This window comes from Notamacropus eugenii, chromosome 2 (assembly GCF_028372415.1).
Source record: "Notamacropus eugenii isolate mMacEug1 chromosome 2, mMacEug1.pri_v2, whole genome shotgun sequence".
NCBI classification, from domain to species: Eukaryota; Metazoa; Chordata; class Mammalia; order Diprotodontia; family Macropodidae; genus Notamacropus; species Notamacropus eugenii.
In genome coordinates this window covers 314,753,448-314,775,692 of record NC_092873.1, presented here as the reverse complement: position 1 = coordinate 314,775,692, position 22,245 = coordinate 314,753,448, and the positions used below count along the sequence as shown (strand labels likewise).

The following is a 22,245-nucleotide window of genomic DNA, read 5'->3' as shown; positions in this document are numbered from 1 at the left end:
TGTTCATAAAAACCAAGAACCTGCAGCATTTCTATCCTTTGACTTCAGGAGCATAAAGGGAATTTCTCAATACAAAAGGTGTATTCCTCATCCTCCATCTCAATACATTCCTATAGCCTCCTGTTATGTCCCTAGGAGTTAGCTCTTTGTTGAACTTTCTATTATTGAATGTGTTCTACATAAGATGATATTGTTAGGTCTGGTTTCCTTTTAGGTATTGATCACACATTTGCCATCCCCACAGACATGCACAAACATACCAACACATATGCCCATATCTACTGTGTAGAGCCATTCCTTTATCCAGCCATTCTTTCTTTGGGTCAAGGGCCACTGACCTCTTTAACCCCAGGTGCTATCAGTTGGTCTAAGAATTGCTATGGCAAGCCAAAGACATTAACAGTGAAGGAGAAAAAAATTATGGAAAGAAATAAAATACAAGAATAAAGATATAGAAGATAAGTAAGTGTACTTGGCAAGGAATGGTAGTTACCACTAACAGTTGTCTTGATATTCCAACACTCCCTGCCCCTGCTCTAAAATCTCTAGATTATATGCTATTGATTGCTTGGGATGGCTTATTGGACTCCCTACTATATAAATATAAAACTTAAGGTGGTCCTGCTGTGCATCAAATAAGCTATGGAAGGCCTATGCCATCCCTCAGTCATATCCCTTCAACCTAGATAGATAGATAGATAGATAGATAGATAGATAGATAGATAGATAGATAGATAGATAGATAGACAGATAGATAGACAGATAGATAGATAGACAGATAGATAGATAGACAGATAGATAGTTATTCTTAGTTCTTAAAGAAAACCAAAATGGCATGACTATGTTAGAGTTAAGTTACAGTGTGTCCAACTGTGGCTGATCAGAACAATACAAGCTCATAATGCTCTACCACAGTCAGACACAAATAGTCCATATGAACATTTGAGGTGTATTCTCTAAATTTGTACCTCATATTTCTTTTGAGCTACTTCAATTCTGCTTTGCTCATAGAGCACAGCCCCTTCTCTGATGAGGGCATGCCACGCTGGGCAATCCTGTGTCAGTGTCTCCTATGTCATGCAATCAATTCCAGAGTTTTTAAGAGACAACTTGAGAGCGTCCTTATATTGCATTTTCTGACCACCATAAACCACTTGCTCCATGTGAGCTCTCCATAAAATAGTGTTTTAGGCAAGTGTATGTTTGGCATTGAACCTTCAACCAATATTGTGCCCATGAATGACAGATACACATATTCCCCTCTTCCATTACTGACTTTAGGATGCATAAGATGGTGGGTGAGGCAGTGCTCACTCCCAGGAAATGTCAGTCACTAAGAAGATGCCATTACAATGATCAGAAATTTCAGTGATGCTACAGAACCACATTTGGCAGCACCAAGATCCCGAACTAGCTTCAAAAGTGTTATCTAAATATGATGGGACAATGTCTAAAAAAATAAAATTAAGGGGAGAGAAAAAGGAATGCACTGGGAATGGTAAAATAAGGTAAATCATCTCCCATAAAAGAGGTACAAGAGAACTTTTACAGTGGATGGGGAAGGTAAAAGAGATGGAGGGGGAGCAATGCTTGAACCTTACCTAATTGGAATTGTCTCAAAGAAGACAACACTTAGTTGGGTATAGAAATCTATCTTACCGTACAGGAAAGTAGGAGGGGAAATGATAAAAGAAGGAGATAAAGGCTGATAAAAGTGAGGGTAGATTGGAGGAGGTAGTAGTTAGAAGCAAAACATTTTTGAGGAATGACAGGATGAAAGGAGAGAAAGAGTAGGATAAACAGGAGGAAAAATAGGATGGAGGGAAATACATAATAATCATAACTATGAAAAAAATTTACAGCAAGTTTCTCTGATAAAGACATTACTTCTAAAATATATAGGGAATTGAGTCAAATTTATACAAATAAAAGTCACTGTCCAGTTGATAAACAGTAGAGCAATTTGGAACTATGCCCAAAAGACTATAAAACCATGCATACCTTTTGACCCAACAATACTCTAGGTCTATCGAAAAAGAGATTTTTTTTTAAAAGAAAAGGAAAAAGACTTACATGTACACAAATATTCATGGCAATTCTTTTTGTGGTGGCAAATAATTGGAAATTGAGGAGATGCCCATCAATTGGGGAATAACTGAAAAAGTAATGGTATATGATAGTGATGGAATATTATTGTACTATAAGAAATGATGAACAGGATGCTCTTACAAAAATCTGAAAAGACTTACATGATGTGAAATGAGCAGAACCAGGAAACCATTGCATGCAGTAACAACAATATTATACAGTAATCATTTGTGAATGACTTAGCTATTATCAGCAATACAATGATCCAAGACAAATTCATGATGTAAAATGCTGTCCATCTTTAGTGAAATAATTGCTAGACTCTGGATGCAAATTTTTAAAATTTTAAAATTTTCATTATTTTTCTTGGGTTTTTATCTGTGTTTTCTTTTACAGAATGACTAATATGTTGTGTTTTGTATGACTGCACATATATAACCTATTTCAAATTTCTTGTCTTCTCAAGAGGGGTAAGGAGAGGGGAGGAGAGAATTTGGAACTCAAAACTTTTTTTAAAGTGAACGTTAAAAATTGTACATGTAACTGGGGAAATGATAAAATATTAAATAAAATATATTTCAAAATTTTAAGTATTAATCATTCATTCAATCCATTTATGTTCCAGGTTCATTAAAATTGGAGACAAAGAATGTGAATATAATCCCAAATTCCGCCTCATTCTTCATACCAAGCTTGCCAATCCCCACTATCAGCCTGAGCTCCAAGCCCAAGCAACTCTTATCAACTTCACTGTAACTAGAGATGGCTTAGAGGACCAGCTTCTAGCAGCAGTGGTCAGCATGGAGAGACCAGACTTAGAGGAACTGAGAGTAAGTAGGTCTCAGATGGGATTACATTTTGGGAAAACAAAGCAGGCTTTTTGACCTAAGGAAACTGCAGTATAAAAAATATTTATTGTCCTAGCTATGTCGCTGCAAACAAAGTGAGACTGCTGTCATGTCAATGAAAAATTTAGCAGGGAATCTGTCATAGAGATGGCCATGTGTACAGTACCAGAAAAGCTGGGGAAAGCTTAAGTTCTAAATAGCTACCCACTGCAATAACAAAGTGAAAAGACTAACCTTGACTAAAAATTGGGAAGCCAAGATGGCAGAGTAAAAAGGAAAATAATAGCTGAACTCTGCATCAGACCTTCTTTACAAAGATCTAGAAAACACACCAGACTGAGTCCTCATCTATCCTGATCCATAAAAAAAAATCCCAGTGAGTCATTTTTCCAGCATCAGTTAGCAAAGGAATTTGGACATAAAGGTCTGTGGACACTGTGGAAGGAATCTGGGCATTCAAGTTCACAGGTACTGAAAGAAGACCCAGGCTGTACCCAATGACAAGCAGTGATCCCAAACCCAATTAAGGGAGAGTATCCCAAACATGTGCCCTGTGAAAGCAGAGGCCAGCTGGAAACTTTTCATTACCCAGTCCCAGGTGAAAGATACTGGGAGGAGTGAAGACAAGATAAGGAGTGATCATGTGTTCTAGACCTGGAATAACATAGCACTCAATAGTACTCCAAAGAAAGCAGCAGTACTCAGGAGGTTAAAATGTCAACCAAAACATTCTTCCACAAAAGGGCATTGAACTCAGCTCTAGAATAAGTCAAGAAGTAGGCTGAAAAAATAAGCAAACCAACCAAAATAATCCTATCATGAAGAATATTATTTTGGTAACAGGGATGTTCAAAACACAAACTCAGAAGAAGAGGACTCCAAAATTCCAAAGCAAAGCCTCAAAGAAAAACAAAGTTAGACAAAAGTACAATGAGAATTTGTACAAAATATGAAGCAAGAGTTTAAAAAGAGAGAGCTAAAATGATTTTAAAAGCAAAATGAATGGACTAATGGGGGAAATGGCAAAAGAAATAAGCTATGGAAGGAATGAGTTATAGAAGAAAGATTTGGATAGAGAAATAAGAACTTAGAACAAAAGGTACAAAACTTTACCGAAAAGGGGAAAACTCCCTAAAAACTAAAATTTTACAAATAGAATTTAATGACTCAATAAGACAACCAGAAATGTTAAAATAAAGTCAAAAGAATGGGAAAGGGATGAGCATAAGATGCTGCATAGCAAAAACAACCAACTGGAAAATAGATCAAGGAGAGAGAATTTAAGAATCATGAGACCATGACTGAAAAAAGAGCCTAGAAAACATATTTCAAGAAAATACAAAAGAAAACTCCTCATATCTCTTAGAACCAGAGAAGTAAAAATAGAAATAGAAAGAAACTACTTGAAAGAAAGCACACAGTGAAAACTCTTAGAAATATTATAGTCAAAATTCCGAGCTTCCAGGTCAAATAAAGAAGATTAAAAGCAGTCAGAAAGAAGTCAAGTGTCAAGAACCTATAGTCAAAATGACCCAAGACTTAGCAGCCACCATACTAAAAGAACAGATAGCTTGGAATATAATATTCAAGAAACAAAATATATAGGTTTATCATCAAAATATTTGTAGCCACACCTTTTTATGATAGCAAAGAAATAGAAACAGAATTGATGTCCATTGGTTGGGAAATGGTTAAACAAATGTGGCACATGAATGTAATGGAGTATTTCTATTCTGTAAGAAATGATGTATGTGATGAATACAGAGAAACATGAGAAGATCTGTATGAATCAATGGAGAGTGAAGTAAACAGAGCCAAGAAAACAACTTACACAAATGATTACAACAATGCAGATGGAAAGAACAACCATACACATGCAAAAAAATTAAAAGTGAATGTAATAAAATTGTAAATGTCAAGCATGACTTAAAGGAATAAATATGGAAATAAAGCCCTAATCCACCCCTTTATGGAAGCAAGAGATCCATAGCTATTACATATTGCATGTTCTTAGATTTTTTTTTCAATGTATTGATAAGATGTGCTCGTTTTTTTAATCTTCCTTTTCTTTCTTTTCTTATCTTTAAAAAAATATTATTTAGAGTATATATACAGACAGATAGATAGAAAGATAAATATAAAATTTGTTATATATTATGGCTCTCCAAGAAAGAGAGAAGAAACAATTTAAGGGATAAATATGATGAAGTTTTTGAGAAAAAAGACCAATAAAATCTATATAAAATAAAATTTTAGAAACAACTCTACAGTTCCATTTTACATCCATTAGGCTGGCAAAGTTGATGGAAAATAAAAAAGAACAAATTCTGGAGGAGCTGGGGGGAAACAGGAATATTAATGTCCTGCGGTCATTCACAACTATAGACTCAAATGTTCTAGAGAACAATTTGGAACTGCTTCAATAAAAAGCTATTAAATTATGTATAACCTTTTAACCAGTAATGCCATTATTAGATGTATACCCACAAAAAGATCAAGGAAAAAGGAGAAGAACCAATATATACAAAATATTTTAACAGCATTTTTTGGTGACAAAGAATTGAAAACTAAGGAGATTTCTATTAATGGGGGAATGAACAAATTATGTTATGTAAATGTGATGGAATACTATTGTGCTGTAAGAAATGATGAAGGGGACGGTTTCAGAAATGCCTAGAAAGATTTGCATGAATTGATGCAAAGTGATATGCATAGAACCAGGAGAGCAATTTAAACAACAGCAACAATATTGTTCAAGTCCTAGGAACTCAGATCAATACAAGGACTAACCACAATTCCTGAGGACTCCCAATGAAACATGCTGTCAACCTACTGATAGAGGTGATGGACTCAACATGTAGATTATTGAGACAGTTTTTGGATATATTCTATACAGAAATTTGTTTTGCATGGCTACATATGTTTATAAAAGGAGGTTTGCTTTTCTTGCTTTCTCAATATGGGGGAAAGAGGAGAAGAGAGAGATGGAGGCATGAGCAGCTTCATTTGAAACTGGCAATACTTAGCCAATGATCAGAGGTAGAAGAGGACAAGCATAGAACTCGAAGATCATCTTGATTGTGTTAGTCTGGGCCAAAAGTTGGAGCAAAACTGAACATAACTTCTCTAAGTAATTTTGAACAGGACCATTTCAAAGAAATCTGAGAATACTTGTATAAATTGATTCAAAGTAGAGCCAGAAGAAAATTTGTACTATATCAACAATATTATAAAAACGAACATTTTGAAGGACTCCAGAAATATGTTCAGTACAATGAGCAACTACAACTGCAGAAGACTGATAATGAAGGATGCTGCCTACTGCAGAATGAGACATATTTTTTGGAAATAACCAAAGTGGGAATGTGTTTTACTCAAATATGCATATTTGTTATGATGATTTTTTGTTACTTTTATTTTTCAGTGGGGACTTGAAAGGAGAGAAAATAGATTTTTGTTAATTAAAAAATTTAAATAAATTAGGTTCTACTATATTTTAGGAGCTGTCTTTTTTCTTTCTTCTTTTTTTCATTACTTTTGAAAATGATTGAAAAATAAACTATGAGCCCAGAGAAACCAAAGCCAAGTGAAATATACATAGCAAAGCTAAGAACCCATCCCTTTATACTTTAAAAGTGACAAAGCAGCATGATGGTATTAAAGAAACACTGGACTTGGAGTCAAATACAGGTTCAAGGTTTGGCTCTGATACGTATTAGCTCCATGATCTTTGACAAGTGATAGGATCATGGAGTTATAAATCAAGAGCAAGAAGGAACTTCAGAGATCATATGGTCTAATCCCCTCATTTTACAGATATAAAACTGATGTCAGGCTCAGAAAAGTTGGGATATCAACCCAAGAGCTCTGACTCCCGTTTCACTTCCATGAAAGATGAAATTCTATGAATTTTTTCCTCTATAAAATGGGAATAATGATAATTGTGCAACCTACCTCTCAATTATGAGGAAATCTTAAATAATAAGATTGTTTAAAATGTAAACTATTTATTAATGTCAACTTCTTGGAGGGAAAAACTGTCTAATTTTTTTATCTTTGTATCCCAAGATTTATTAGAGTGCCTTGCACATGAGGTGTTTAAACAGTATTCAAAGGAGAATTGAATTAATAATTATAGCAAATGTCTGGAAGGCAGATGGAGCACTGGACTTGGACTCAAGAAAACCTGATTCAAATCTGACCTCAGATTCAATAATTATGAGACTCTGGGCAGCCACTTAACCTCTGTACATGAGTTTCCCCAACCATAAAATAAGTTGGAGAAAGAAATGGCAAACCATTCTAGTATCTTTGCCAAGAAATCCCAAATGGGGTCATGAATAATCAGACACAACTGAAATGACTGAACAACAACAACAAAACGAGAAGGATAATGATACTTTCCTCCCATAGTTATTGTGATAATCAAATGAGATAATATTGGTAAAGTGCTTAGCACAGTGCCTGGCACATACTAAGGCCCTTAATAAATGCTTATTTCCTTCCATCTTTCCTTCATTCCTTTACTCCTTCCTATTTCCTAACAAAGAGATAATGGACTCAAGATGCTGAATGAAACATATTTTTGAGCACGGACAACATAGGAATCTTTTCTCTTGATGTATATTCATTAAAAGGATTTTGTTTTCCTTTGTGGGGAGGTTGAATGGAAAGAGGTGGGAATAAGGGAAAACAAATGCATATCAGCTGAAAAAATCGATTAAAAATCATAAAGATGAAACTGTTGCCTTTTGCAGGAAGGTCACTCTCATAGACTAAGGGTAAAATCATAGGCCAGGAGATTAATGAAAGGTTAGCTGATGACTTTACATTACCATATTATCCTCTCACTGTGGAACTGAAAATCTGACAAGAAAAGTTAGGTGAGAATTTCGCAGTTATCAAAAGCTCTGGGCTAATAATTAACTTCATCTTATTTTGACATTTGCAGTCAGATCTGACAAAGCAACAGAATGTATTCAAGATCACCCTGAAAACCTTGGAAGACAACTTGCTGTCTCGCCTCTCCTCAGCATCTGGGAACTTCCTGGGAGACACAGCCTTAGTAGAAAACTTGGAGATCACCAAACAGACAGCTGCAGAAATTCAGACAAAGGTAAAAATTGACTGGCAAACAAGAACTCTTATAGAATAGGTCACCTTCTCTTTCCCTGGGCACTCACAGGTCCAGTCCCAATATTGGTTGTCATGGAAACTTTTAACCTACTCTGTTTTTCCAAACAGAGGTTCAGCCTTCCTTACAATACCATTCTCTAGGAGATCACCATATTGTTTCTGGACCTAGTGTGGACCCTCATTCAGCTTTAGCCCTACTGAACTCAGAACTCCAGAATTCAAATCATCCACTTGAATTAGCCTCCCCCAATAAGTGGGGGGGATTGTGCAACCACAGGATTGTGCTACCATGCCCAACCTGATTTTTTGTTAAGGGTCAGGGGGCTAAATAGATTATCTTTGCAGACAAGCTCATGGTAACTGAGATGTTCATTCTTTCTTCACATTTAGCAAATTATGTGCATAGCTTTTCTAGGTCATGCTTATATTTCTATGCCCTAATCCTTGACATACAAGGCTTTTTGTAAAAAGATGTAAAGGTACATCCTTTAAAACACAGTTCAAATACCTTCTTTTCCAGGAAAACTTTTCTAATCTCTTTCAAGCAATAATGATCTTTCTACTTCCAGAATACCCCTAAGCCTTTGCTTATACTGCTCGAGGACAATAATATACATTATTTTGCATCATACTTATTTACATATAAGTCATTTCCCCCTGTTAGAGTGTATGCTTCATAAGAGTAGGGGCCTTATGTGATCTGAATTTTTGTATCTTACCCAATATATAGATCATAGTCCTCTACATTATCTGTGTTTAATATAAGTAGGTTGAATTGAATTGTAAAATATTAAGTGCACATCCAATGCTGTGCTAGATCTTTTTCTCTTTTTTTCTTTCTTTCTTTGTTTTTTTCTTTCTTCCTTTCCTCCTTGAGCTTCCTATATAGATTTTGGAGTCACCTTCCTAAAAATAATGATTATAAACATGGGAGCTTATGAAATATCATGAGAGTATAGAGAAAAGAAGGGAAGAAGGCCTAGGACAGAGTCCTGTGATACCTTTTTACTAAAGGGGCAGAATGTGGATGATAATATAAAAAATGGGACTAAAGAGGAAAGGTCAGACAGTTAGAAATAGAATCATGAAAACACAGCATTGTAAAAGCCTATCGCAAAAAGGAGATTTTTTAGCAAAGCCCAAAGCTTCATACAGATAAAGAAGACTGAAGAAAGAAAATGGTCATTGAATTTAATAATTAAGAGATCAATGGTAGCCTTTGAGAAAACAACTTCAATCAAGTGATGGGGACAATAAACCAAGAACAAGAGGTTAAGAAATTAGTGTGATGTGAGAAAGATGAGACAATGTATGTATATTTGTTTTGGTTTTTACCATGGTGGATTGAAGGGATAGAAAAGGGTTTTTTAGGGATGGGTGAGATTTGGACATATTTGTAACAGAAGAGAAGGAGACAATGGCTGAAGATAAATTAAAGATTAGAAAGAGAAGAAAGATGACAGAAGGTATAATCTTCCAGAGGAGATAGAAAGGAATAGGCTCAAAAGTGGTTTGTCTTGGCAGGAAGAATCATCTTTTCCCCATAGACAGAAGCAAAGGAAGGAAGAATTTGGGAATGCTATTAAAGATATCAAATGGGTATAAATGGAGAGAAGAGAGAACTCCTAAGAGGCAGACTCAATTTAACATGTATCAGTCACATAAAGAAATTAAAATTTAAAAAAATAAATGAAAGAACCAAAAACCAAGGTCAAAAATACACAATGGTTACAGTTTTTTAAAGTAAAATAAAGTCATAAAAAGAGAAACAGTATGGTGCAATGACTAGAAAACTGATCTTAGAGTCAAGAAGATCTGTGGTCAGGTCCTCCTCTGACATATACTAGTTATGTGACCATTCAGGTGTTCACTATGTATACTACTGTGGTCAAGAACACCTTAAAAGAAATGGAGTAGTCCTCATACCAATGAAAGAGTGAGAAAAGCAGTACTAAGGTAAAATCTTAAAAATAACACAATGATATCTGTTTGAATTTAAGACAAAACTTTCAGCATCACAGTAAAACAAATCTGTGCTCCAACAACTGATGTTCAAGAGGGCAGAGCTGATCAGTTCTATGAAGACTTACATCTTCTAGAAATAACACCAAAAAGAGATTTCACATTCATCATAGGGATTGGAATGCTAAATTAGGAAATGAAAAGATAATTGGAATAATAGGCAAGTTTGCCCTTGGAATACAAAATGAAGTAAGGCAGAGATTAATAGAGTTTTGTCAAGATAACTCATTGTTCATAGCAAACACTCTTTTTCAACAACCCAAAGGAGAATCTCCACATGAGCATCATCAGATGCTCAATATAGAAATCAAATTGATTATATACTATGTAGTCAAAGGTGGAAGTTTCATACAGTTAGTTAAAACAAGACCTGGAGTTGACTGTGGCTCAGATCATGAGCTTCTTATTGTGAAATTCAGAGTTAAATTGAGGAAAGCAGGGAAAAACTATCAGACCATATAGGTATGACCAACACAAAATCCCTTTTGACTATGAAATTTCAGTGATTAATAGATTTAAGGCACTAGATCTGATAAACTGCCTGATGAACTATAGAGAGTGGTTCACAATGCTATATAGGAGACAGTCACACAAAAAATAACATTTCAAAGATAAATAAAAGCACAAAAGTAAAATGGCTGCCTTATAAAGCTTTACAAAGAGCTAAGGAAAGAAGGAAAGAGCAAGGAGAAAGGAAAAGATATACCCAAACTGAATGCAGAACTCCAAAGAACAGCAAGGAAATTAAATAATCAAGGCAAAAAATAGAAGATAACAATAGGAGAAAACCAAGAGATCACTTGAAGAAAATTAGAAATATCAAGGGAAAATTTCATGCAAAAATGGGCATGGCAAAAGACAAAAATGATAGAGTCTTAACAGAAGCAGAAGAGATTATGAAGAGATGGTAAGAATACACTCAAGAACTATACAAGAAAGATTGTAACTTCACCAACAGCCAGAATGATATGGTTACTGATCTAGAGCCAGACATCCAGGAGGATGAAGTCAAGCAGGCCTCAGGAAGCATTGTTGACAATAAGTCAAGTGGAGGTGACAGAATTACAGCTGAGTTTTTTAAAACCCTAAAAGATAATGCAGTTAAAGTGCTGTATTCAATATGCCAGAAAATTTGGAAAACTCAACAGTGGCCACTGGATTGGAAAAGTTAAGTTTACATCCCAATCATAAAGAAAGGCAATATCCTTACCCTGGTATGGGATATCTGGCTACTTAGCCAGTGTTAGATACTGGCTAAAACAGAGTGATGAAGCAGTATAATAGATTAGACTAGAAGCTCCTTAGACTGATTGAATTACTGGACCCCCCCAAAAAAATAAATTCCATAAATATATGGAGATCAATAGAGGGAATGAAAGTTAAAAGGGACATATTTGTAACAATTTATGGCTTTTGATGGATATTTTATATATTGTTTAGAAAAGTATTAAAGATTTGTTAATGTTTTAAAATAAGTTCATGGGAGGCAGAGCCAAGATGGCTGAGTAGAATGATGGACCTGCTCAAATTCTCCCCCTGCAGCCCTTAATACACCCATAAAAAAATGACTCTAAAAAAATTCTAGAGATGCTCAAGTCAAAAAATGACAGAATGAGACATATCCAGCCCAAGACAGTCTGAAAACCCAGTAGGAAGGATCTATCATGCCAGGCTTGGAGTGGAGCACAGCCCAGTGTGGTCCATGCAGCACAGATAGGACTGGAGCAGGCTTCAGGGCCGGGAATCATGGGTAGCTGCTGCAGTTTTCCAGATTTCTCAACCCACAAATGCCAAAGACAGCTTCAAAGGTCAGTGAGAAAGCTCTTTCACCTGGGTGAGAAAGGAGCGTGGTCCAGCCCCAGCCCTGGCCCCAGGGCAGCAGCAGCCACTGCAGCAGCAGCATCCACTTTTGGAGCCCTCTGCAAAAAGACCCTGGGGGAATCAAGTGGCTTATCTTGGTCTCAGTCCTGAGTGGTGGTCCTGGGGTGAGGAGGAGCATGGATATGACGGACCTAATGGCAGCTGTGGAGAGGGAATTTTTCTTGCAGTTCCAGGGCAGAAAAGAGTACCTGTGGCTGCTCACAGACCAGAGCACAAGCCAGGAAAGGAGTAAACTCCTCTCCCTTGAATGTGCCACCTTGGAGGAACTGAGAACTTACAGATCCCAAGAGATATCTCAGAGAACAGCTGAACAAAACTTCTGAAGCCTGGGGTAGTATACCCTCCACTTCAGAAAAGGCTCAAAAGTCAAGTAACTGGCTGGAAAAATGCCCCAAAAAAGGGAAAAATAAAATTAGAGAAGGTTACTTTCTTGGTGCAAAGATATTTTCTTCCATCCTTTCAGATGAGGAAGAGCAAAGCATAGAATTAGAAGAAGACAGCCAGGCCAAGGCTTGGTCTCAGTTCATGGAAGAGCTCAAAAAGAATTTTGAAAATCAAGTAAGAGAGGTGGAGGAAAAATTGGGAAGAGAAATGAGAGAGATACAAGAAAATCATGAAAAGCAACTCAACAGCTTGCTAAAGGAGACCCAAAAAATTGCTGAAGAAAATAACACCTTTAAAAATAGACTAACCCAAGTGAAAAAAGAGGTCCAAAGAGCCAATGAGAAGAAGGCTTTAAAAAGTAGAATTGGCCAAATGGAAAACGAGATTCAAAAGCTCACTGAAGAAAACAGTTCTTTAAAAATTAAAATGGAGCAAATGGAAGCTAATGACTTTAGGAGAAACCAAGAAATTCTAAAATAAAAACCAAAAGAATGAAAAAATAAAGGACAATGTGAAATATCTCATTGGAAAAACAACTGACCCAGAAAATAGACCCAGGAGAGATAATTAAAAATTATTGGTCTACCTGAAAACCATGATCAAAAAAAGAGCCTAGACATCATCTTCCAAGAAATTATCAAGGAAAAATGCCTTGATATGCTAGAACCACAGGATAAAATAGAAATGAAAAGAATTCACTGATCACCTCTTAAAAAACATCCCAAAAGGAAAACTCCTAGGAATATTGTAGCCTAATTCCACAGTTCCTAGGACAAAGAGAAAATATTACAAGCAGCCAGAATGAAACACATTTTTCAGGAGAAATACCACCAGTCTCAGATATGCACATGATACCACTCTGCTGGCAGAAAGTGAAGAGGAACTAAGAAGCCTTTTCATTAGGGTGAAAGAGGACAGTATAAAAGCTGACTTGAAGCTAAGTATCAAAAGAACTAAGATCTTAGCAAATCATTGCATTACTTCCTGGCAAATAGAAGGAGAAGAAACAGAAACCATGTCAGATTTTATATTCTTAGGCTCAAAGACCACTGCAAATGGTGACTGCAACCTTGAAATTAGAAGATGCTTGTTCCTTGGAAGGAAAACTTTGGCAAATCTGGACAACATACTCAAAAGCAGAGACATCACCTTGCCAACAAAGATTCATATAGTCAAAGCTATGGTTTTTCCAGTAGCAATGTATGGCTGTGAGAGTTAGACTGTCAGGAAAGCTGAACACTGCAGAATCCATGCTTTCAAATAATGGTGCTGGGAAAGACCTGTGAAAGTTCCTTGGACAGCAAGGAGATCAAATGAGTTAATACTTAAAGAAATTATTTCGGGCTACTCACTGGAGGGTCAAATACTGAAGCTTAAGCTTAAATACTTGAGCCACATATGAGAAGACAAGACTTATTGGAAAAGACCCTAATGTTGGGGAAAATTGAAAACAGAAGAAAAGGGGGCAGCAGAAGATAAGAAGGACAGATAGTATCATGGAAACAATGAATATGAACTTAGACTTCAAGAGATAGTAGAGCATAGAAGAGCCTAGACTTCATGGTCCATGGAGTCACAAAGGGTCAGACTCAACTGAATAACTGCCCAACAAGAAGAAGAAGAAATTATGTGACCATGGACAAGTCACTTAACCTTTCAGCGTCCCCAAAAACTATCCAAGTCTCTAAATTACATGAGTGTTGCCCATCTGCATTGATGGAGGGAATTTCTACACAGGAAGATGCCTCAGACTGATTGAATTACTCCCTCCCAAAAAAATCCCATAAACATATAGCAATGAATGGACAAAAGGAAAGTTAAAAAGGACATTGTAAATTTATGGTTTATGATGAATACTTAATATGTTATTTTATATGTTTGGTTTGTGAAGGTATTAATAATTTTTGTTAATATTTTTGAATAAATGTAAATATTAATTAAAATTAATTACATTAATCAAAATTATTTTATTATTTATCTTTTCTTTTTTATTTATATATTTAATCATTTGTTAATTTTATTGTTCATTTAGTCTTTGTTTTTATTTTTATATATTTATTTATTTATTATTAAATATTAATTAAAATTAAATAAAGTAATTTTAAAATAATAATACAATTATTAATTTAAAATTTTAAATAAATTCATATTATAGAGGAAATATTTGGAGGATCAGGGTGATTCTTGTGAAATACTTCCCTAAAACTTCTTTTTCTCTAGACAAGTTAATACTCTACAGTTTGTTTGTATGGAATATTTTATTTGAGAAAGAAGAAAAATATTCTAAATAAAACAAGTACTTTTTAATTTTTTTAACAGGTTCAGGAAGCCAAGATAACAGAAGTAAAACTCAATGATGCCAGAGAACATTACCGGCCAGTGGCAGCACGTGCCTCCTTGCTCTACTTCATCATGAACGACCTCAGTAAAATCCATCCTATGTATCAGTTTTCTCTCAAGGTGATTTCTCATTACGGTTTTACTGTTCAACATTCCTTGAGTCATTATTACTTAAAACAACAACAATAGTTCTCCACTGGAGGACAATCTATGAGGATTGCCCATTTTAGTGATTATCTGCTGCAAATCTTTCAAATGAACAGCAAGGTAGCAGTTATTTTGCTTTTAATTCTCTGATGAATCTCCCACCTTCTTGATTGACTCAGGGTTGTATATGAGCAGAATTTACAGCATTAAATAGCCAGAAAATGATGTTGACTTATGTTTTTGAGAGCCTACTAGACTAAGCAAGGAAATATGCATAAAGATGAAAAGCTGGAGGAAAAAAATAAATAGAAAAGAGACACAAATTTTTTATCATCCTGTCCTTGAAATAGAGATCTTACAGTCTGGAAATGTTTATGATTATTCATCCCTATCAGTTTAAAAAAAGGATGAATTCCTAAATATGTATATAGACTTTTTTATAAATTATAGGCATATACTATTATGATATTAATTATCTATTTATATATACATGCCACTAGGCATCATTTAGAAACTATTTGACTAACTCTCCTCATTTCCCATACCCAACAGAAAAGGCCACAGTCCAAATCCTTCCAAGTCACATCAAGCTTTGCCCACTAGGGGCAGCTTGAAGTGTGGCCTTTCTCCTAGCAACTACCCTCTAGGCCTCAATCCTGCTCTTGAGTAGTTCACATTCTAATGACAGAGGTTACATGAAAACAATTAGGTGCATATTCAAGATATATAATGTAACACTGACTAACCTGAGTACTCCTCTGCCTCAAGGCTAGGTATATTACATTTCACCCTTCCCACAAGGTTCTCTGGTTCCCTTAAGAGTTGAAAGTGTCTAGGCTCTCTGCTAATGGTTCTAGCTTCCAATAATTGTTCCAGTTCTCCCAATTGTAGGGGAGATCCCCTGCACACCTGTTTCATTTAACCACTAACAGTCAAATTTGCTTTTATGAAAAAATATATTTTCTTCAAAGGCATATTAACAAATAAACCAATAGCTTACTTCCTAATACATGGGACTTAATCCTTCTGCCCCTATGTCACCTTACCGTCTGGAGGGGAGAAGGGCATTAGGTTCATAGCTTTTCTCAGTTTGTCTAGAAGGCAGTCCCTGTCGCTAAGTCTAAACCCACACACACTTCAGGCTCAAATCCCAGGCAGCCTGGTTTCTCCAGGCTTCTCTGCCAGGCTGCCTGCATGTTAGTCTCCCTGGAATCCTGGCTCCAAGGTCATCATGGCTCAAACTCCTGTCCAGTGCAAATCACCACCGGTATCTATAACTGAGGACAAATTAGATAAAACAGAAACAAACACTCTCTTCCTCCTCCTAGGTCCATTTCTTAGAGCCAGAATAATAGAAAGGCAAAGGTAGGTATTCCCCTTCCCAGTTCAGTTCATGGATCCTCAACTGTGGGTGAACTGTGTGTGATCTTCATCCTCTGGGTACAGTAAGAAAGAGCATGCTGAAAAGAGTGCAGTCCTAGTCTGATCATTTTTAAAGATACAGTCTATTCCAGCTATGTAGCTACTCAAAGGAGATTACCTACTTGGTATGGGAACTCAAAGAAACAGGGTACCTGTATATTAGGAGTTTGGGGCAAGCCCCAAGGTTTCAGCACCCTTAGTATATAGAGAATAGAAAGAAGATAAACTCAGACAGCAGTTGGAAGAGTCAGATAGGTCCTATTATTTTACTTGAGTCCTTAAAGGGAAGTCAGGAGAAGGAGGTAAGGAGGGAGAATATTCCAAAACCTGGGGCAGCTAGTGCAGAGATACAAAGATGAGATGAAGTAGCATCAGGTTGCTGCTCAGTGTAATTGGATTATAGAAGGAATAAAGGAGAGTAAAGTGTAACAAGATTGGAAAGGAAGGAAGGAAGGAGTCAGGTTGTAAAGGATGACATAATCAGACTTATGCTTTGGCAACTAAATGAAAAATGAATTGGAATTGGAAAAGATTTGAGGCAAAGAAACTAAGGGAGTTAAAAGGTTATTGCAATAGTCCTGGTAAGAGGGAGGTCTTGTACAAGGATGGTGTCTATATGACTGGAAACATATGCATAAGATAATCAGAGAAAGAAATGACAAGATTTAGCAACAGATTCAGGTGAATGAGAGTAAGAAGTCAGAGAATAACACTGAGATTACAACTGGGTAACTACAATGACTCTGTAGTTAAGTTTGGAAGAGAAGTGGGTTTGTTGCAGAAGATTGTGGGTTATATTTTATATATGTTGAGTCTAAGATGCCTATGGAACATCCAACTTAGAATATCCAAAAAAAAAGGTTGTTGAGAACATCAAGGTGGTCCAATGGATAGAGCACTAGCCCTGAAGTCAGGAGGACTGGAGTTTAAATCCAGCCTCAGACACTTACTAGCCATGTGACCCTGGGCAAGTCACTTAATGCCAATTGCCTCCAAAAAAAAAGAAAAGAAAAGTTGTTGATGTAGGCTTGCAACTCAAGAGAAACTAGGATTGAATATATGGATCTGGGAATTATCTGCATAGAGATGGCGATTGAACCCAGAACAACTAATGGAGTCACTAAATAGGAGTTGTTTTTTTTTTTTAAAAAGATCCATGATGGAGCCATAAGGAATGTTTACTATTATTATGCATTACATGAATGAAGAGCCAACAAAAGAGACTAAGAAGGGGTGGTCAGACAGACAGAGAACCAAGAGATCACTGTCAGAAAACCTAGAGAGTACACAAGACAATCAATAAATATTTATTAAGTACCTGCTATGTACTAGGCACTGTGCTAAGCACTGAGGGTACAAAAAGAGTCACAAGATAATCCCTGCCATCAAAGAACCTAGAATATAATGCAGGAGACAACATGCAAATAAATATATACAAAATGAGCTATATACAAATACATATAAGCAAGATAAATAGAAAATAATTTTAAAAGGGAAAGCAATGGAATTAAGAAGGCTTGAGGAAGATGGAATTTTAGTTGAAACTTAAAGGAAGCCAGGGAAGTCAGTAGTCAGAGCAGAGGAGGGCAAACATTCCAAGCATGGGAAATAGAAAAAAAAATGTGCAGAGCAACAGATCAAGAGATGGAATGTCTTGTTTATGGAATATACAGAAAACCATTGTCACTGGATCAAAGAGTACATGTTGGGGAGCAAAGCATAAGAAGACTGGAAAGGCAGGAAGGAGCTAGGTTATGAAGGGCTTTGAATGCCAAACAGAGGATATCATATTTCATCCTGTAGGTAATAGAAAGCTAATGGAGTTTATTGAGTGGGGTGGGAGGAGGTGGGAAGGGATGGTATGTGTCATAATTGGACCTGTGCTTTAGGACAATCACTTCAGGGGCTGAATGGAGGTTAAATTGGAGTAGGTAAAAATTTAAGACAGGCAGACCCTCCAGTAAACAATTAAAATAACCCAGGCCTGAGGTGAGGAGGACCTGTACTAGAGTGTTAGCAGTGTCAAGAGAGAAGGGGACATATATAAGAGATACTACAAAAGCAAAATCAATAGACCATTATAACAGATTTGATATGGGGTGGGAGTGAGTGTAAGACATAGGAATATAGGATGACTATTAAGTTGTGAGCTTAAGGGATTGAAAGGATGGTGTTGCCCTCTACACTAATGGTGAAAGTAGGAAAGAGGGAGGATTTAGGGGGAAAATAATGAGTTCTGTTTTGGATATATTAAGTTTAAGACATCTATTGGACATCCACTTCAAGATGTCTGAAAGATGGTTGGAGTTGTGAGATGGGAGGTCAACAGAGATTGGAGCAGGAAAGGTAGATTTGAGAATCATCAGTAGAGAAGTGGTCAAAAAATCCATAGGAGCTGATGAGATCACCAAGTGAAGCAGAATAGAGAGAGAAGTGAAGAGGACCTAGGACAGAATCCTGATGGACACTTATGGTTAAAGGGCATGATCTTAATGAAGATCCAGCAAAGGAGAAAGAGAAGGAGTAGTTAGATAGGTAGATAGTTAGATAGATAGACAGAACCAGGAGGGAGTGTTGTCCTGAAAACCTAGAAAGAGGAGAGTATCAAGGAGGAGTGATCAATGGTGTCAGATGCTACAAAGAGCTCAAGGAGAATGAGGATAAAGAAAAGGCCAATGAATTTGGCAACTAAGAGATCATTAATAAGTTTGAAGAGAGTAAGTTCAATGGAATGATAAGATCAGAAACCAGCTTGTAAGGCGCTAAGAAGAGAGCAAGAGGAGAAAAAGTGGGGGCAGTTATTATAGATAGCTTCTTTGAGGAATTTTGCAGCAAAGGGCAGAAGAAATATAGAACAACAGCTAGCAAAGATGGAATGATCAAGTGAGTGTTTTTCTGGGATAGGGGAGACAGGTTTGCAGGAAGCAGGAAATGAGCCAGTAGAAAAGAGGAGATTAAAAATAAGTAAAAGAATGAGGATGACAGAGGAAACAATCTCATGGAGTGGATGGAATGGAATAGGATCACTTGAATGAGTACGGAGGTTAGCCTTGGTAAAGAGTAACATCATTTCATTAAGAGATAGTGGCAGAAGGCACCTGAGCTATCTACATTGAAGAAAAGAGAACAAGGAGAAGCTCATGGCAAGTGACTTCCTTTTGTTCCTGTAAAATATGAGGCAAAGTTCTCAACTGAGAGAGTAAGGAAAGGGAGAGTAATGGGACATTTGAGGAGAGATGAAAGGGTTTGGAAGAGACACTGTGGAGTGTGGGATAGTAAGTTGAAAAGGAAGGTATAGAAGGATTGCCTAGCAGCAGTGAAAGCCCAGTTGAGATTATGTAACATAAATTTCTAGTGGATCCAGTCAGAACAATTCCCTGCTTTTCTCCATCTTTGTTCAGCAGTATATGTGTAGGAACAAAGATAACAAATGGTGGGAATGGTCTAGCTGAGCATCATCAGTGATATGACAAAAAGGCTAGGGATTCAAGAGAGGAAGACAGTGTAGAGTTGAATTGGTTCAACAAGGGATCAAGATAGAGAGGAGACAGTGACTAGTGTAGAGAAAATGGCCTGGGAGAGAATTGAGGGGTCAAGGGATTGGATGTCAAGGTGCAGATGAAGAGAAAGATTATGTAAGGAAAGGCAGAGAGGCAAAAAGCCAATAGATTATGGTCAGATAAGGGGATTTCAGAATTCTTGAACATGGAGGTATTGATTGCAAGACTGAGGGTATGACAATCTTTATATGTGACTGATGTGGAATGGAGGAGGAATTCATGGGAGGTGAGTAGGCTGAGGAGCTGAATAGTTAGGGTGTTTGAGAGAGCATCAATATGTGTGTTGAAGTCCCTTAATATGAGGGCAGGAGTTGGGGAGGAGAAACACTGTAAGTCAAGTATCAAATCACTGAGAAAAGAAGAGGAGTAACCTTGGGGTCTTTGGACAACAGCCATCAGGATTTGGATTAGGTGGTAGATGTGATAGCATGATCCCCAAAGGAAAAGAGTTTACTGAGTGACAGAAGAAAGGAGAGAACCTGGAAGTGACAGAGGGAAGAAAGGAGTATCCCAATGCTGCCACCACCTTTGACCAGTGAGCTAAAAAAATGAGTCTAGCCAATACTGGAAAGGATGACCAGGGAGACTGTATCATCAAGAGAAAGCCAGGTTTTTAGTAAGGTTCAATAATGTGAAATGCTGCAGAGAAGTGAAGAAATATGAGGACTGAGAAAAGGTCATTAGATTGGCAATTAAGCGATAATTAGCTACTTTGAAGAGTTTCAGTTTAATAATGAGTTCAGAAGTTATATTGCAAGCAAGAGAAGAAGAAATATAGTCATTTTTTCAAGGAGTTCAACTGAGAAAATGAGGAGGTTCCTCACAATTAGCAAGAGCAAGTGCATGTCTGGCCAGGAGAGTGTCTCAAATAGAAAACCTTTTTCTTTTGAAAATCTAATCATTCCTGTGGACTCCTCAGAATTATGTTCCAAATACATTAAATTACAAAGGAAATCTATTGAAATAGTTACCAAATATTTTTAAAACAAATTCACAGACCCTAGATTAAGAACCCCTGCTCTAGGAGGTAGTCTCCAGTGGAGTGCCCCCCAGCTTCAGGCTATTAAACATGGCATTTTATCAAATCTACAGGCAGCATAGAGCTGAAAGGGCTAGTCAACACTTTAGATGACTGAATCAGAATCCAAAATGACCATGCTAAAGCAGTGCTCCAAATCAAATAAAATGGGATTTAATAAAAAATTTAATGTGAAGTCCTATATTTGTGTTTAAATAACCCTTCAAAAGCACAAGTATAGACTATCTGTATAATTAGACAACAGTTCGTGGGAAGCAGATATTTAGTTTAGATTTAATGGACTACAAATTCAATATGAGTTTTCCATCATATGATACTGTTGAATGACATGATTATATGATACAGAAGTCAAAAGATTTGCTTCATTCAGGCTACATTATAAGAAAGCCATCGTCTGGAACTATAAATGTTATAGTCCTGCTTATACAAGAGTTGCAATTCACACATAGCATACTGTGGAGTGCATGCAGAGGAGCCTACCGAAATTGTTAAGGAACAGAAAATCATGCGTGAAGCTGCTAGAATAAGTCCTTTCCTTGTCACTTTCATTCCACATTGATTAGATGTAGGTTTTTGCTTGAATTCCAGTCAGTCAGTTAGTCCGTTATGTGCTTGACTATAGTATGTTGTAATTCTTATCAAGCATACGTGTTAATTATCTTACATCTTCTGAAAAGGGCAGACTAAGAAAACTTCTTTTGGCTCTAGTACATTGTTTGTACTTTTTTGTTTTATGTTTTATTGATGCCTTTTATTTTTATGTCAATCTTTTCTGAACTACCTTCTCTCCCATGCAATGAAAGCTTCCCTTTAACAACAACAATAAAAAGAATAAAACCCAGTTAAGTAAAATCAATAAAATATGAAGGCCATATACAGTGTTTTTCATGCAGAGTTCCCCACATCTCCAAGAGAACCAAGAAGTCTGCTCATTTTAAAAGTTCAATCACATGATCATATTTTGAAGCAACCCCTCTACCCCAACTCTGTCTCCTCTAGGCATTCAGCATTGTCTTCCAAAAAGCTGTTCAGAGGACTGATCCCAATGAAAACCTCCAACAGAGAATAGCCAGTTTGATTGATAATATTACCTTCTCTGTGTATCAGTACACCACCCGGGGGCTTTTTGAATGTGACAAGTTGACTTACCTCACCCAACTCACCTTTCAGGTAAGCACATGACTTAATTTTGGGAGTGTTTTTTGTTTTGGTAAAACTGCCCCATGTCTTAAAGGTCCTAGAAAAGGTAAAAACAGTTACTATATCAAAGACTCTGTTGGGCATAAATCTCTCTCTCTCTCTCTCTCTCTCTCTCTCTCTCTCTCTCTCTCTCTCTCTCTCTCTCTCTCTCTCTCTCTCTCTCTCTCTCTCTCTGTGT

General features: G+C 36.7%; 1 protein-coding gene across 1 annotated transcript in view; it reads left to right on the top strand.

The window, feature by feature from the left end:
• Positions 1-22,245, top strand: part of DNAH9 (dynein axonemal heavy chain 9) — a 459,447-nt gene that overhangs the window by 337,247 nt on the left and 99,955 nt on the right. Inside the window, exons 55-58 of the mRNA XM_072645065.1 lie at positions 2,714-2,918; positions 7,888-8,052; positions 14,679-14,819; positions 21,867-22,037. Coding sequence (XP_072501166.1) covers positions 2,714-2,918; positions 7,888-8,052; positions 14,679-14,819; positions 21,867-22,037 — 682 coding nt within the window. The remainder of the gene's footprint in view (positions 1-2,713; positions 2,919-7,887; positions 8,053-14,678; positions 14,820-21,866; positions 22,038-22,245) is intronic.